This window comes from Solanum lycopersicum, chromosome 12 (genome assembly GCF_036512215.1).
Source record: "Solanum lycopersicum chromosome 12, SLM_r2.1".
NCBI lineage: Eukaryota > Viridiplantae > Streptophyta > Magnoliopsida > Solanales > Solanaceae > Solanum > Solanum lycopersicum.
The window spans coordinates 59,897,809-59,913,403 of NC_090811.1; the positions used below are offsets into that span (position 1 = coordinate 59,897,809).

General features: G+C 31.0%; 2 protein-coding genes, 1 long non-coding RNA gene and 1 other non-coding gene across 4 annotated transcripts; 1 reads left to right on the top strand and 3 right to left on the bottom strand.

The window, feature by feature from the left end:
• The first annotated feature begins 1,735 nt into the window (after positions 1-1,735).
• LOC101256952 (uncharacterized) lies at positions 1,736-3,216 on the top strand. Its single transcript, XR_011213505.1, has 2 exons — positions 1,736-2,007; positions 2,749-3,216. It is a non-coding gene; the product is annotated as an uncharacterized protein (transcript).
• Positions 3,217-4,408: 1,192 nt separating this feature from the next.
• Positions 4,409-4,865, bottom strand: LOC138340742 (uncharacterized). The gene is made up of 2 exons (XR_011213506.1): positions 4,759-4,865; positions 4,409-4,609 (listed from the first exon to the last, which is right to left on the bottom strand). It is a non-coding gene; the product is annotated as an uncharacterized lncRNA (long non-coding RNA).
• A 346-nt stretch (positions 4,866-5,211) lies between these two features.
• LOC101246806 (probable WRKY transcription factor 40) lies at positions 5,212-7,635 on the bottom strand. The gene is made up of 5 exons (XM_010315949.4): positions 7,365-7,635; positions 7,217-7,267; positions 6,596-6,868; positions 6,223-6,339; positions 5,212-6,040 (listed from the first exon to the last, which is right to left on the bottom strand). Exons 1-5 carry the CDS (start codon positions 7,437-7,439, stop codon positions 5,798-5,800), a joined length of 759 nt encoding a protein of 252 aa, XP_010314251.1. The 5' UTR covers positions 7,440-7,635; the 3' UTR covers positions 5,212-5,797.
• A 4,569-nt stretch (positions 7,636-12,204) lies between these two features.
• Positions 12,205-14,544, bottom strand: LOC101257246 (UDP-glycosyltransferase 73C4-like). Its single transcript, XM_004252255.5, has 2 exons — positions 13,605-14,544; positions 12,205-13,200 (listed from the first exon to the last, which is right to left on the bottom strand). The coding sequence occupies exons 1-2, from the start codon at positions 14,323-14,325 to the stop codon at positions 12,437-12,439; spliced, it is 1,485 nt and encodes a 494-aa protein (XP_004252303.1). The 5' UTR covers positions 14,326-14,544; the 3' UTR covers positions 12,205-12,436.
• Positions 14,545-15,595: the final 1,051 nt, after the last annotated feature.

Below are 15,595 nucleotides of genomic sequence, written 5' to 3' on the forward strand. Positions count from 1 at the left end.
TTCATCTGGTTAAGTTGTTTTGTAGGACTAAATTTGTTTTTCTTATAAGCTTTTTACTCTTTAATGAATAGTTAAATTATCCTATAAAGACTAGATCAATATCCCTATCCTGGAATTGTAGTTGTCCCATATCATCGGATACAGGTTTATTTGTAGACCGAACATTATTATTATTAGTACTTATAAAAATTATTACGTGCCTAGTGGTAGGGATTAATTAGAGTTAATTTTGGTCTGCTACTTTTAGTGTCATGATCATGAAAATAAAAATAGTAGTAGAGTAGACAACTAGTAATAGTAGACCATTTACTTTTAAGAGGCAAGGTGATTGAGGCGTGGCTTTCTTTACACATGAGGCGTGCTGCTACACACTTGATTCTCTCATCTTATTTTTGTTGTTGCTTCCTGCTTTCATTTTGTTGTCTCTCCACCCGATGTCTGGTATCTGGCGGCCGAGTAAAATCTGAATTAGCATCACAAAGTCCTACTTTTGGGCGGTGGGGCGTGACATGAAGTCTATCTGAACTGAATTAGCACTTCTCATATCGGTTAAGCTTCTCTACAGTGGCGTACCTACGGTTATGTCAGGGCGTTCAATTGGACACCCTTCGTATACTGTTACAAGCAAAATGGTAAACAAAGTGGCTAAATAAAATATTTTGGACGCCCTTGACATGAATGTAGCCTAGTGGTTTCAAGCGTCTCGAAAGAGTAAAGACACACAAACTTAAAGTGCTTGTGTGTTCAAATCTCACTACTAGCAAAATCTGTTTCCATTTTTAAAGAAGAGCAGGTTCAATTTATCAGTTGGACATCCTTCGTGAAATTTTTGACTCTGCTATTTTTTAAGAATGAGCAGGCTCAATTTAGCACTTAAACACCCTTCGTGAAATTCCTGGCTCTGCGACTGCTTCTCTTTGGCTCTAGATGCGCTAGCGATTGGCACACAGAGAAATGGTTGCTCAGGTTACGTTCATGATATCTACATTCAACTGCGCTCCGGGACCATCTAGTGTGCTTTCATGATATGTTATAATGTTAGGTTCAAATTCGAAATCTCTAGTTAAAAATGGATAAATACTTACTATTCCACTCCGTTTCATTATTAAAATGGTCATCATTGGGACTTTGCTTTAAACTCACGGTGTATACAGGGCTAGATATCATCAATCATGAGCAGTGGATCCACGTACATACTTATAAAGTAATATAGTACATGTGGTTAATGAACTTTATACAATAACAATGTACGTACATACTTGCAATAAGTGATGCCTAATATAAAATCACTCGTTAAACAAGAATAGTGCGTGCAATATAGAGTTATTCATGTATTACCATTATAGAGTGTATTATTTTATGTGGATATTATGATAGGGTTAGTTATTCATGTGACAGTTGTACATATTTTAGTTATGTCTATTTTTAATGTCAGCCCAACATCATATTAATTTTATAATGAATAACTTATTTTTTGCTGCATATTAAATGTCATATAAATTATTCAAAAATTAATATATAAATAACTTATTTCTTATTCAGCTATCAAATAATGGCGTAAAAGAATAAATTTAACTTAAAATAGTATGTTCCATTATGAAATTTGTTAGCCACCATTGTACCATAAAACTTTTTGCTAGGTAAAAATAAAGAAAAAATTTTACATCATATATAGGAGGTGTGTGTAAAAGTGAATTGTTACCTAATAAATATGTACAATCTATAATGATGGTTTATCTAACTTTTTACCTATGGAGTCCTTTATATAAAGGTTGCCATCCAGCCTTAATTTTTAAGGTTAATAAGTAGTAGCAAATGAAAAACAGGACTTAGCTCTGGTCAATTACATGGCTCTTCATGTATTCTTCCTCATCGTCACCACCGCCATCGTTGCCACCACCATCTCCGCCACTGATCACATAGTCGGAGCTAACAAAGGTTGGAATCCCGGCATCAATTACACCATTTGGAGCAACAACCAAACCTTCTACATTGGTGACTTCATATGTACGACGTTCTATTCATATTATCTATCTTTTATAATTTTTCCTAGATAGTTAATAGTGTGCTTATAATTTTTGTTTTGTCTAAATTACCTTTCTATCTTTCCTTAAACGTATCATTACTTTATACTTCCCAATTAATTAGAAGGTAATGTTATAGTTTTTTTTTTTTTGAAAAGACTTAAATTTTCAATTGAACTTTGAGAAAAGAAATATTTATGTCATCTATTAAAAGTTTGACTTATCTATGCCGTTTGTGTTTGATAAAAGGTTCATTCATGTCATCATTTGTATACTAAAAAAATGACATATACTAGCCAACTATTTAATGAATGACATCGATGATTTTTTCTAAAAGTTCGATGCATATTTGAGTCTTTTACCGTTAAAAATGAGTGACGTGATCGAATTATAGCTTGACTACGTGTAAATATTATTTTTTACACAATCGAAATTGTTTTCAGTTAACAAATAATGACATGGATGAATATTTTCTCAAATGAAAATAATGTAAATGAATCACTTATGACCTACATATCATTTTCTCAAAGTTCAGTTACATATTTAAGCACTTTTCCCCTTTTTTTTTTATATAAAGAAATAATATTACTGTCTCAATTTATGCATCATACATGTACAAATCCAAGAAAATGGCATACTTCCCTATTTAAAAGTAAACTCCGATTTTATAGTTAATGGGATGATTTATGAATGCATAAAATGTATCCCTTGTTTGGTGTGGCAGCATTTAGGTATCAAAAGACACAACACAATGTGTTACAAGTGGACAAAGTAGGATACAATAATTGCACAATAGAAGGTGCACTAAGGAATTGGAGTAGTGGAAAAGACTTCATTTTACTTGACAAGTCCAAGAGGTACTACTTCATTTGTGGCATTGGTGGATGTTCTAATGGCATGAAGGTCTCTGTTCTTGTTCACCCTCTTTCACCTCCTCCTAGGTCAGACGCCGTCTCCGCGGTGCATTCTTCCGAAAAATCTGATGCTCCGGTGACATTTCATGGTAATTTTGGGTCGATATTGGTGTTCGTTGGACTATCATATGTATGTTTCAGGATTTAATGGGTTTCGGCTAAGAAGGTTATGTAGTTGGATTTTGAAATTGTTTGTTTAAGTCACTAGTACTATTGTGTAATTGGTACTTTGAAATTTGTTTTAAGTTTGAAATATATCTACTGTTATTGTTCTGTAAGTCATGTCCATTTAATAGGTACTCCATTTGCCTTTGTTATCAATCTTCTTATTTTATAGCACTCTCAGACTTAGTGTCCAAGCTTTTAAAATAGGAGTCCTCCGGGATTCAAAAAGAATGTCTTTTTTTCTTTTTTAGTCTGTTTAATAAAAATGACATTTTTTTTGTAACACTTTAATTTTAGCTTTTTACGTGTTATGTTTAAAATTATAAGATTAAATTATATTTTGGAGATAATGCACAATTACCTCTCAATCTATGCACGAAATCTCAGAGACACATTTAAACTATACTAAAATCCTATTACTTCCTGAACTTATTTTATTTAATAATTTTCTACATCTTTTTGGTTTGCGTGACACTGTCTTGTGGGTCCAAAACTGGTTGATTTTTTTTTCAAGCTAATGCTACGTATGCCGAAAAGGGGTAAAAAAAATTATTTATAAAAAAAGTTCAAGGGGTAATAAGACCTTAGTATAGTATAAGTGTGTCTCTGAGATTTCGGACATATGTTGAGAAAATACTTGTGCATTTTTCCTATATTTTGACATAAATTTAATTTAGGATTACACAATTGAAACGTCCTCTTTATTTTCTTAAACTCAATATCAAATCAAACTAAGTCTTTCTTTTTTAAACTTAGAGTAGTATTAGTTTGTTAAAAAGAACAAAGGATTAGTGAGGTCATTATTATATGGTGGTTGACTAATAAGATTCCTAGTATGGTTTCTGGCCTACACTGTATTAGTACTAAATTTAGTGGCTGAGACCCCACTTCATCAATAATAATAATAATAATAATAGTAATAATAGTAATAATAAGGCCTAAGTCATCTATAGCCCCTTAAAGTTGTCCACATAATTCACTTAGATACCTTAACTAGGCCTAATACCGATTAAACACCTCTACTAACTCGAATTTGATTCATTTAGACACTTTTGCTGAAGTGGCACAGAAAGTGTAATTCACATCTTGGTGAACGCGTGAAGTTCATATTTTAATATTTTTCCTTTTCCTTTTTAATCTTTCCCTTTAATTTTCTCATTATTTTTTTAACAGTAACATTTTTTTTTATCTTCTTCACTTTCACCATCTGAGACCACTTTGCTTTACAAATCCATGGTAATTTTTAATTTTATATTTACTTTTACAAATTTCATGTTTTCTTTTTCTTTTTTTAATATTCTAATAATTGTCAACTTCCGAATGGAGATTGCCATTCACAATCTTTTATCAAAAAAATGAAGATGCCTTATTTATAAAAAAAAATGGAAATCATCTACAACTTCTTTGCCGGAAAAAATGAAGATCATTAATAAAATATCTTCTCTCTCCCTCTTCACCTCTCCCGCCACAAACCACCTTGATCTACGCCCCTTCTTCCTCCCAAATCTAAGTAGAAACATAAAAACAAAAAAAAATACAAATTTGAAAATATCAAAATAAACAAAGGAAGAATGAGAATCTTTTAATAAAACACCATCAATTCAAATGAAAATGAGCAAGAAGACATAAAAGATATTAAAATGATAAGTTTATACCTAATATATGTTAAATATCTATTTGTTCTAAATGGAGAATTAACAATGGTGGAAGGTGGAAGGTGGAGCTGTTATAGAAAGAAAAGAAAGGGAAAGATTTGTATGGGGTGGACTGCGGGGTGGGTGAAGGGGGGTTGTATAATTTCTTTCTTTTTTTATATTTTTTTTAAAGAAAAATTTAAAGTCTTTTCTTAAAGATTTTGACTTATTAATATTTAAAATTTATTTTGATAATTATTTTAAATTAAAATGCCACGTGTTTTTATTTGATTTGCTATTTTGTCACATCATGTGCATGTGTATTACACGCACTTTCTCTTTTGATTGAGTGTCAGAAAAATGTTCAATAGGTATGTATTTGTTAAGGTTAGAGTGTCTAATAGAAAACAATGTTTGTTAAAATGTCTAAATGAATTATACGAACAACTTTAAGGGGCCACACATGACTTAAGCCTAATAATAATAAAAATCAATATAGAACATGTGTATATTTACATCTTTACTTGAAAATAGTATGAAGGAACATCAATTTGGGACAAGAATTAAAACTTCAAAGGCACTCACATACAAATTAAGTTGTAATAATAGAAGGATACCATTGACACTTAATGATTCTAATACTAAAAAGAAAGGATTCTAATACTTCAAAGAAAGCAGAAATGAAGGCTATGTATATTAAGAAATGTTGTCACATCATGAACTTGCATTTCATAGCATAGAAAAAGGGAATTCAAAATTTGGCTGCACTTTGAAAATAAGTCAATTCTAATAATTCCCATTCACACTTGAGCCTCCTAGTCCACACATACTCCCTGTTTTTATTGGATATGACACGTGGGTCTAACTTCACCCAAAAGCTAGCTCATGAAGGAAAGTTATTCAAGTTCATATAAGTAGACCATTAGTTCATTCCTCAAGCAATGTGAGACTTTAAGTCCACTGTAATATTGTATGAATAGTTGGTTACATTGTCTTCTCTCGAGTGAGCCCTTCTTAATATTGAATAATTGCGTGTAGCCAATGTATAACAACCCTCTATTTATGTGTAAGGGTAGTTTTTTTCGTGAAGGGCAGCAGCAAGGGCAGCTTTAAATTTGGGGTCTCTGGTTAAGGATGACGCCATTTGGTCTATCAACAACTTGTTAAACTCTGGCTGCTTGTGACTATGCCCAATTGTAGTAGCACTAGAGCCCTCACCAGCCTCTAGTACTACTTTTGAATGGTTATGTTCTCCTTCATATGTTGCTATTATAATAGACATATCATCAATGCTTCTTTGCACCTACAAAAATGTGTAGTTATAAGTTAAAACTTGTAACAACTATTTTGACTATACTCTTGGAGTATAATTAGACACAATGTATATATAATTATACATACGCGATCAATATACATATTAGGAAAGACATATCGAAATACCTAAAGACCCCTCTAAACTTGGTACGTTTTATTTAGAGTTGTTACCTTTTTCTTAACGGGGCAAGTAGGAGCAAATGAACACTTGAAGTACGCTCTAGGATACGGGTTGTTTCTTGTTACTTTTTGACCGTATTTACGCCACTCATATCCATCCTTCACTAGCTGCATTATGTCTTGTATACATTAGCATATATACATGATATACAAAAAAAAAAATTTACTTTAAAGGGACTCTGTAAATTAGGCCAAATTGGATTTAACTTGATTTATGTACGATTTTTTTTAAAAAATTTGTTACTATTGGTGTAAGTTAATTGATTGTACCTAACGAGATATCTGTTTTATTTTTGGGATGACTAGTGACATATTACATGGATAACTATCTTTTAGGTAACCTGATAATGCAAGTTCAGCTTACGAGAGTTGTATGGTCAGATCTTTGAATGCGGTGATGCTGTACTAGTACTCTTGATTTGTTGCACGAAGAGTCTTCATCACTTAGCTCCGAATTTACTCTAGAGGTGATTTTTTCAGCTTTTCGTTTTCTTGAAGTTCCACTAGTACTACAATTGTTCATGTATTGTTTTCTCAAAGTATTATAGTTGTCATACATTACACTCAGCATTTCTCGTAGCTTCTTGTTTTCACCACTCAATCTCTTTACTTCCTTTGCAAAATGATCACTTGCAGCCTAAACACACATTTAGATCAACAGATTTAGTTAGTTAACTAATTAATTATATATGTTGACGGTATAAATAGGACATAATACATAAACATGTCATCCTTTAACTTAACATTGAGTGACATTATATGTCTTCCAACTTTAAGTATATAAAAGTAAGTAACTAAATGATCCAGAAGGTGAATAAGTAGAAATGTATGTCCCATGTGGCATTCTATGTATGTTATGTCACATATATAGGACGTGTGTCTCTATTTGCTTAACTTTTAAATAATCTAAGTATCAACTTTCGTATACCCAAAATTGAAAAACATAAATGTCAGTTGATACACACTAAAAAGAAGATTGACAAACCTCATCATTTGATGGCATGTCTCCTCCCAATCCAATCACTTCTTGATGTTTCTGAAAGCAAAAAAATATGAAAGGAATATATTAAGTAGAGCATATAGTAGTGTAGAAATTCATTCATTGATGGATATGTTGAAAAGTTTGGACATACAATTGGTAGTTCATCAAGAGATGTTGTAGAATTCAAACTTAAATCCAAGCAAGTATCAAGCAAAGTGAATTCCATATATATAGCCTTAATTGTTTCTTCAAATCAAATGTATCAATTAAGTAAAGTAAAGTAAACTAATTAATTGGAAAAAGAAGAAGCAAAAATTTAATTAAATTTGAATAAATGAAGAGAATGGAATAATTATAGTACTTAGAATGCAAATTTAAGAGGCTGAGATGGAGGATCACAGCTTATATTTATTAAAATTTATAGTTGATGAATGTAAACTTCATCAAGAAATATCTTAGTACTAATTTATTTTCTTGTTCATATGTTGAATTTATTTCCCCTTTTAGTCAAAGTCAAGCCAGCCCTAAGAAAACATGTGTGTGTACAAATTAAAAGCCAAAAGAAAAAAATACTTGCTCCGTTGTTATTATATTAGCCAGCCATTTAGGTTGGTAATTAAGAGCGTGCTAAGGTAAATACGTTATTTAATTATTCTTTGATTTTTATATGTGTATTAGCAGACACTTAAATTTGTGTAAAGTAAAACAGGAAGAGTACACACATTTCCTACGCTACACCTTATGTGACAATTTGCATCCTACCTGATGTTCTACGTATAATATTCATGTGTCTACTTGTTCAATTACATACAAGTTTAAACGCATACTTGAGCACAACCAAAGTTAGAAAGGCATAAATATGAAATGAGGTTAGTTAAGAGACACGTTTATATATGCTCAAAAAAAGGTTGAAGAAAATAATAATTTAAAAATAGTATTTCCACCGTTTCAACTTCACATCATTAGTCTTATTGAGTTCAAAGTTATATATATTCTATCAGTAATGTTGTTGACAAGGAAACACTCAAGAATCGAGTAATTTAATTGGATGATAAAAATCAATGACAAGTATAACCTATAATAGCAAAGCAGAGAAATTCGAAATTATTAGTCACCCCACGCTTGGTAATGAATATGGTGCCTTCTTAGTAAAATAGAGTCGTCTTTTTGAGCCTTGATCTCAAAGAAAGGAGACAAAGCACATGTAAATTTGTCCCTTCCGGTCTTAGCTTGATTAGCGTTTTTTTTCTTTTTGTAGTTTTTCATGTCTGAAATTCACATTGTAGCCCACTGCAGGAGGAATCATTTAGGAATGACGCTGCTTCCAACAAAATTTTTCTTTATATTTAGGACTCAAACTCAAAACTTTTAATTAAGGGTGAAACAAATTTACCACTATATCACAACTCACGTCGATTAGCATGAATAGTAGCTTTTATTGTTGTTGACATTATATCCCCAATAGTTGGCAGAGGAGGGAATAAGACATAACAAATTTTTACAAGTCAACTAAAGTCGAAAAGAGAAGGAAAATAATATTTATTTACAGTTGTTATATTATATTATGATTTTTATTTTCTGATCGGTCTTTTAATTAATAAGTAGCATAACTACGAGCATATTTAGACTTAACATTGTTTAAAATAGTTATCGGAGAGAAGACACTAACCAACTATGGGATGAATTTGAATCATACATCATATACGGATCTTAATTTCACATTTAGCGATGAATTTTATTAATATAATAGATAATTCGTCTTAATTTTAAAATTAAGAATCTCACGTTTTAAAGAAACAAAATGTGGATATTCTTTTCATTTACCTTATGTAATTTTTTTTCAAACCAACAACAATGTGTAACTTAAACTCTTGCTTCCATGTCCTACTAACTACTAATTACGTGGCAAAATTATAATTTTAGAGTTGATTAGTTTTTCCAATTAGAATATATATATATATATATATATATATATATATATATATATATATATATATATATATATATATATACTTTTTTTTTTGGGCAACTTTCACATATAGTAAACAAAAAATTTATATTTGTATGCTATAACAAACTTTGCATAATTGCGCTCCATAGCAAATATAAAACTGTATAATTTGCTATACATATACAATTATATAATTCGCTGGCCTAAATTGTATAATTCGCTGGCCTATTTTGCTGTAATTGTATAATTTGTTTTGCATACAGTTGAATCGAATTAAAATGTATGTATATTACATAATTATAAGTATATAGCAAGAAGATATATGTTTTTCTTGCTTTATACAAAAACAGAAACACAATATATACACTTCTGTTGTATAAAGCTAGAGAAAATTGTATTTCACTGCAATTGTATAATTCGCAATTGTATAATTCGTTGGCTTTTTTCTCTGCAATATTTGAAGTAAAATATTTGTAAATTGTATAATTAAGTGTATAACACGAAGATATACATTTTTGCATGTGTATATACAATTTTCTCTCGCTTTATACAAAACAGAAACAGAATTATACAGTTCTGTGTAAAGCGAGAGAGGCGAGCAAGAATGGAGAGTGGCGAGCGAGATTTTTGGGAGAGAGACGCTGACAAATTTTAGCTAATGTTTGCTATGGAGCACAATTAAATCAAACCCTAGCTATTCTATTTGATTTAGGTTATTAGTTTGCTATTATATATAATTTTCCCTAGTTTTTATACATGTTCAAATATATAATTAAAGTTTGAAATTTTAAATTTCAAAATCTCAATAATACCACACGAGTTTTAAAAAATAACATATAGTATAGACATTTAAATCACATTATTTAATAACTCAAAAGGTAAATTGATATGAATTTCGAAGTCTTGTTTGACCCAATAAACATTATTAGACTCGTTAATTAACAAACTGATTAGCATAAGAAGAAAAAGAAAAATTCACACAATAGTCTAGTCATCAATTTTTTATAAATATTTTGTAAGTTTAAAATAACTGATCAGTTGTTAAAAGACAAAAACAGTCTAATATAAATAAAACTCAATCTAACTCTTGATCGAGAAGTATTATTATTATTATTATTGTTATTATTATTATTATTATCTTTAATTGTAATAGATTTAAAAAATTCATTTACTTTAAGAAGGGTCAAATTATATTTGTTTGAGTTGACAGTACGATAGAAATCAAATAGAAAATATTGTTTGAATGAACTTAGTCTTATAATCAAGATAATAAAATAAATGGTTCTAATTGATTGGACTGAAAAAAGAAAAAAAAAATGTGGACGGTGAGTGAGTATATGAGTCACATTGATGGACGGTGACCAAACAACTCTCAAAACCGTGTCTGGTTGGAAGGAAAATATTTTTTAAAACTCTCTTTCAATTTCAAATTATATTTTTCTTTTGGAAAAAATATCGATTTTAAAAAAATATTTTTAATTTTAAAATTTTATTTTTTCACCTGATTCCTGACCTCCAACACCCACCACCGGCCAACCCCTCCCCCCTCACAACCCCATCCCTTCCTCCAAAAATTAATTTTGATTTATTAAAATATTTTCAACTTCAATTTTTTATCTTTAAATTCCTCCCCCTCCCTCCTTCAGGCAGCCCCCGCCCACCCCCAACCCCCCAAATTTTTTTTTTTAAAATACTATCAACTTCAAATTTTTAATTTTTTTATTCCTATCCCCCTCCCTCCCCCCCCCCCCCCCCCAAAAAAAAAAATTGTTATATTTTTAATTTCATAAATTATTTTTCACTCTAGTAAAAATAAAACATGTCTTTCAAAAACATTTTTCATTCATAAATCAAACATTAAAAATCATTTCCGAAAAATATTTTCTAGTCATCAACTAAACATAAGAAAATAAGTACAAAATTTACTTATTTTCCAGGAAATCCTCCATACCAAACACACCCGTATTCCAAAGATATTTTCTTGTAATGGAAAGTCAAGCATGATAAATATCACTCAACAAAAGATAAGTGCTTGTGAGGCTCTATTATAATTTTGACATGAATCCATCTATCTACTTGTATATATGAAAGAAAATGATCAAGATTTCAAGGAGAAAAAGTGTTAGGATCGAAATAAACAGGTGTGATGTGAAAGTTAGTAACAAAGCAAATCTTGAAAAATCATGAGTAAGAAGACAAACGAGAAATATATCATAAAACACAAAAATTTAACGTAGTCCGATCAATAGACCTATGTGAGATGAGCAATTCACCATATAATAGAGAGTACAAAATATATAGAGATATAACATCATCCAATTCACTTGAAATACAAAGAGGTTCACTGAAGAGGTAAAACTTACCCGCTCCGGGTGTTTACACTAATTCATTATGTGCATGCCATGTGTTTAAGTTTATAGTTCATTTTACTTGACTTTAATTAATTAACATGTGTTTTAGTTCATTAAATCACATAATAATGAAAATTGAATTAATTTGGATAAAAGACCCGATGCGCGTAAATTTTTTCCTCAAAGGAGTGATAAACTATCTCACAAATTCTCCCCCTAAACTAAATTCTCAAAGTTCATAGGACTACATTGTGAATACTGATATATTAGAAGGAACAAACATCTATTTATAGAGTTCTAAATCTTGACTAGCCAAATATAAAAATTTTATATTTTTGAAAAAGAAAAACTATTTATGATATGAAATCAGGACAAATGCCCAACAAAAAGAACGTATACAATATAGGTGTAGGATTTCTTTTTTTAGATTAAATAGCAAAGTAATGAGAGAAGCATATTCAAAAATATGGGATAGAGGTTTAAATATTCAAGCCAACATATCTTAGTAATTGCATTGGAATATTAATTAGCATAACATACATTGGTGCTAGCATTTTAAGTATCAAAGTGGACCTTATTTTTGATTAGTTGGTGCCTCATTCTTGTGACCTATAAATACTTTATTAATTTCCTTTCATTTGTAAAGACACTATCTAAGACAAACGTCCTTGAACACAACATTCATGGCATCGTCTAAAGATTCATATGATTCTCTCCTTTATTTACTTATATCATAATATTCAATTCAGCTGGTAACTGGATTTAACAAGTTGAACAAAATCGTATGTTCTTGACCTCTTACAAATTTATCTATAGCGGTAAATCATAATTGAATATTCGTACGTAAATCAGCATAAGATTTCACATCGATTTTCCAACATTTGTCTACATATTGCCTTTCTTATACTTGATCAAGAAACATTATCTAGACTTTAAACCCCCAATTTTTGGTTGTTGTGTGACATCTTCTATTAGTTTTGTCAAATTAATGTGAGATGAACCTCCTTCCTCCACAGCCTTTGTTGCCATATCTGCAAGCCCTTTAGCTCTTTCTCTTCTCATTTTTGCTTCCTCTTCTTCACCCATTAATCTTTCAATAACCATCTTAATATCATCTTTCTTCACTTGTGCACATCCTTTTTCATCCTCTAAAAACATCACTGGATTCTCCATACCACCCTTCACTCCTGTCTTGAGTACATTCACAATAAGCTTCTCATTACAAAATTGTTCAGAAAATAATGGCCAAGTGATCATTGGGACACCAACCGATATCCCTTCTAAGATCGAGTTCCATCCACAGTGTGTCAGGAATCCTCCTATCGAAGGATGAGATAGTATTAGTACTTGTGGTGCCCAACCATTGATTAAAATCCCTTGTTTTTGAACTCTTTCCTCAAAGTTCTCTTCATTTAGCCATTTTCTAAATCCATTTGATATGTGTCTAATGACCCATACGAAGGGTTGTTTAGATGACTCTAAGCCAAGTGCAAGTTCAATCATTTGGGATGTTGGCAAGTGTGATAGACTTCCAAGACAAACGTAGAGCACGGAGTCTTGTGCCTTAGAATCAAGCCATTTTAGGCAGTGGTGTTCATCAATTGAAGCCTTGTTTCCTCTTTCAACTTTGTCTTGTTTCTCTTTGTTGCACAAGGAAACAGGACCAATTGACCAAACTTTCTTACCTGTTTAGACATAATATAATTAAATTAATAACAAATATGATCACTATAACAATTTAAGCTTCTAGAGGTAATTGTTTAAGAATCATACTTCCACTCGAAAGCATAACATATTTTCATCCGTACTAACAATGGCAGATCTAGAATTTTCATTAAGAAGGCACGGAAAATAAAAATAGAGTGTCAAGAAATTGAACAATTGGAACCTCAAAGTACATTTTAAACCCTCCTTAATCACCGAGTCAACCTCTAATCTTATGTTCAAAGGTTCAGAATCTATATATATACCAAGAAAGTTCTGGTGAACACCCTCACCCCCTCCTAGATCCGCCCTTGCTTACTAAGACATAATATGATGTAACAACTTTTAAATTTTGAGATAAGATAGTCATGAACTTTAAAATTACCTTTGGCCCTTTTCACTCCTTGCACATATTGAGGTTCCAACTCCTCAAAGCTATTGACCACAATTCCATAAGCTTGAGCCTCTCCCTCCTTCATTTGGTCTCCAAATTTTTTCCATTCAGGATTGGATGGATCCACCATTGCTTTTACTTGAGCTTTAGTCACTTCAACTTTGTTTGGAAGTCCAGGTACAAAAAAGTATTCATTCTCAGATTCAACACTCTCCAACAAATTCACATCTCTCAAATTATGCAAACACAACAAAGAGAAACTTCCCATCCCATGAAAAACAATCCTAGGTATGCCAATTCTCTTAGCAACATTTGTTGTCCAAGGAAAACACAAATCAGAAATTAGACAATTTGGTTTCAAATCTTGCAACAACAGTTCCACTTGTGTCTCAAGCATTTGAGTAGCATTAAAGAACTTCTTTATCATGTCCATTGATAAAATCATGTCACAATTTTCACAATCTTGTGGTAACCCTGCCTCTAAACTTGGAAACTTGAGGTGAATTATATGAATATTGAGTCCTTTTTCGACTGCGCGGGCTATGACATTATTGAACCTTGTGGCATTTAAAGGTGTCATAAGTATTGTGACAATAACACCTCTTTGTGCTAACAAACGAGCTATGTCTATTATAGGGATTGTATGGCCTTGTGCCATAAAAGGAAGTAACACAAAATGTGGTGGCTCATCATCACGAGTAACATTTGCCATTTTGATATGTGTTTTGTGTTACCTATGTTTTAAGTATGGGTTGTGGTTTTATATATGAAAACACTTAGGAGAAAGCCTCGGGGGAAAAGGAAAATTTGTGTTTGTATACTTATTTTATTATGTTTTATTTTTGGGATCTTGGAGGTCACGCTTGTCTATTCAAGAAAGATATGGATGGCAGAAGCTTAAAGGGCTCCATCTTACTATTTGAAGTAATATTGATATTAAGTAAGACATTTAGTTATGATAATATGAAATCATATGAAATTATGAGACAAAATTATTGTTTGGACTAGTAATTTTATATTGATTTATCTTACTAAATAAAGAGTGTATTTGGTATGAAAAAAATAAAATTGGATAATGTTTTTTAAATTTTCTCATGTTTGATTGGGTTAAAAGTTTTTGAAAAAAATGAGAAAAATAACTTCCATTCAAAAATTAAGGAAAACGTTTTCCAAAATTTTCCTCCAACTTTAAATTACATTTTTTTGTTGAAAAAATAAATTTAAATTTTTTTTTAAAAAATATTTTCAATTTCTAACTTTTATTTTTTCAATCCACCCCGCCCCTACCCACGACCCCCCCCCCCAATCAGCCCTCACCCCTCTCCAAAAGATTAAGTTATTTTTAAAAGATATTTCCAATTTCCAATTTTATTTTTTCAATCCACCCCGCCCTTACCCACGACCGCCATCAACACCAACCCCAACCCCTCCAAAAAATTAAGTTACTTTAAAAAAATATTTTCAATTTCAATTTCTTATTTTTTTTTTCACCTAACCCCACTCCCACCCGCGGCTCCCCCTCACCCCCCAAAAAAATAAATTTTAATTTGCTTTTTAAAAAATATATTTTTAACTTTAAAATTTTATTTTTTCACCCTACCCTCGATATCCCGCAGCAGCCCCCCCTCCCCCCAAAAGAAAAAAATTAAGTTTGTTTTTCAAAAAATATTTTCAACTTCAAAATTTTATTTTTTTACTCAACCCCCCCTCCCCACTTTCCAAAAAAAAACTTTAAGTTTGTTTTTAAAAAATATTTTCAACTTCAAATTTTTGTTTTTTCACCCCTACCCTCGATCCCCCAAAAAACCCCACCCAAAAAATATTTAATTTTTTTTTTAAAAAATAATTTTTAATTTCAAAAATTATTTTCTACTCTAGTAAAAATAAAAATATTTTTCATTCATAAATCAAACACTAAAAATCTTTTTCGAATTTTTTTTCTACTTGCCAACCAAACATGAGAAAATAAGTAAAAAATCTAC

What these genes read in the sequence shown, in the direction of transcription:
- LOC101246806 (XM_010315949.4), bottom strand. Translation starts at nt 7,439, where the DNA reads ATGGAATTCACTTTGCTTGATACTTGCTTGGATTTAAGTTTGAATTCT. An exon ending in CTCTTGATGAACTACCAATT is followed by an intron (nt 7,268 to 7,364) that starts GTATGTCCAAAC and finishes TTTTGCTTTCAG; the next exon opens with AAACATCAAGAAGTGATTGG. An exon ending in ACATGCCATCAAATGATGAG is followed by an intron (nt 6,869 to 7,216) that starts GTTTGTCAATCT and finishes ATGTGTGTTTAG; the next exon opens with GCTGCAAGTGATCATTTTGC.
- LOC101257246 (XM_004252255.5), bottom strand. Translation starts at nt 14,325, where the DNA reads ATGGCAAATGTTACTCGTGATGATGAGCCACCACATTTTGTGTTACTT. An exon ending in AGGAGTGAAAAGGGCCAAAG is followed by an intron (nt 13,201 to 13,604) that starts GTAATTTTAAAG and finishes ATGTCTAAACAG; the next exon opens with GTAAGAAAGTTTGGTCAATT.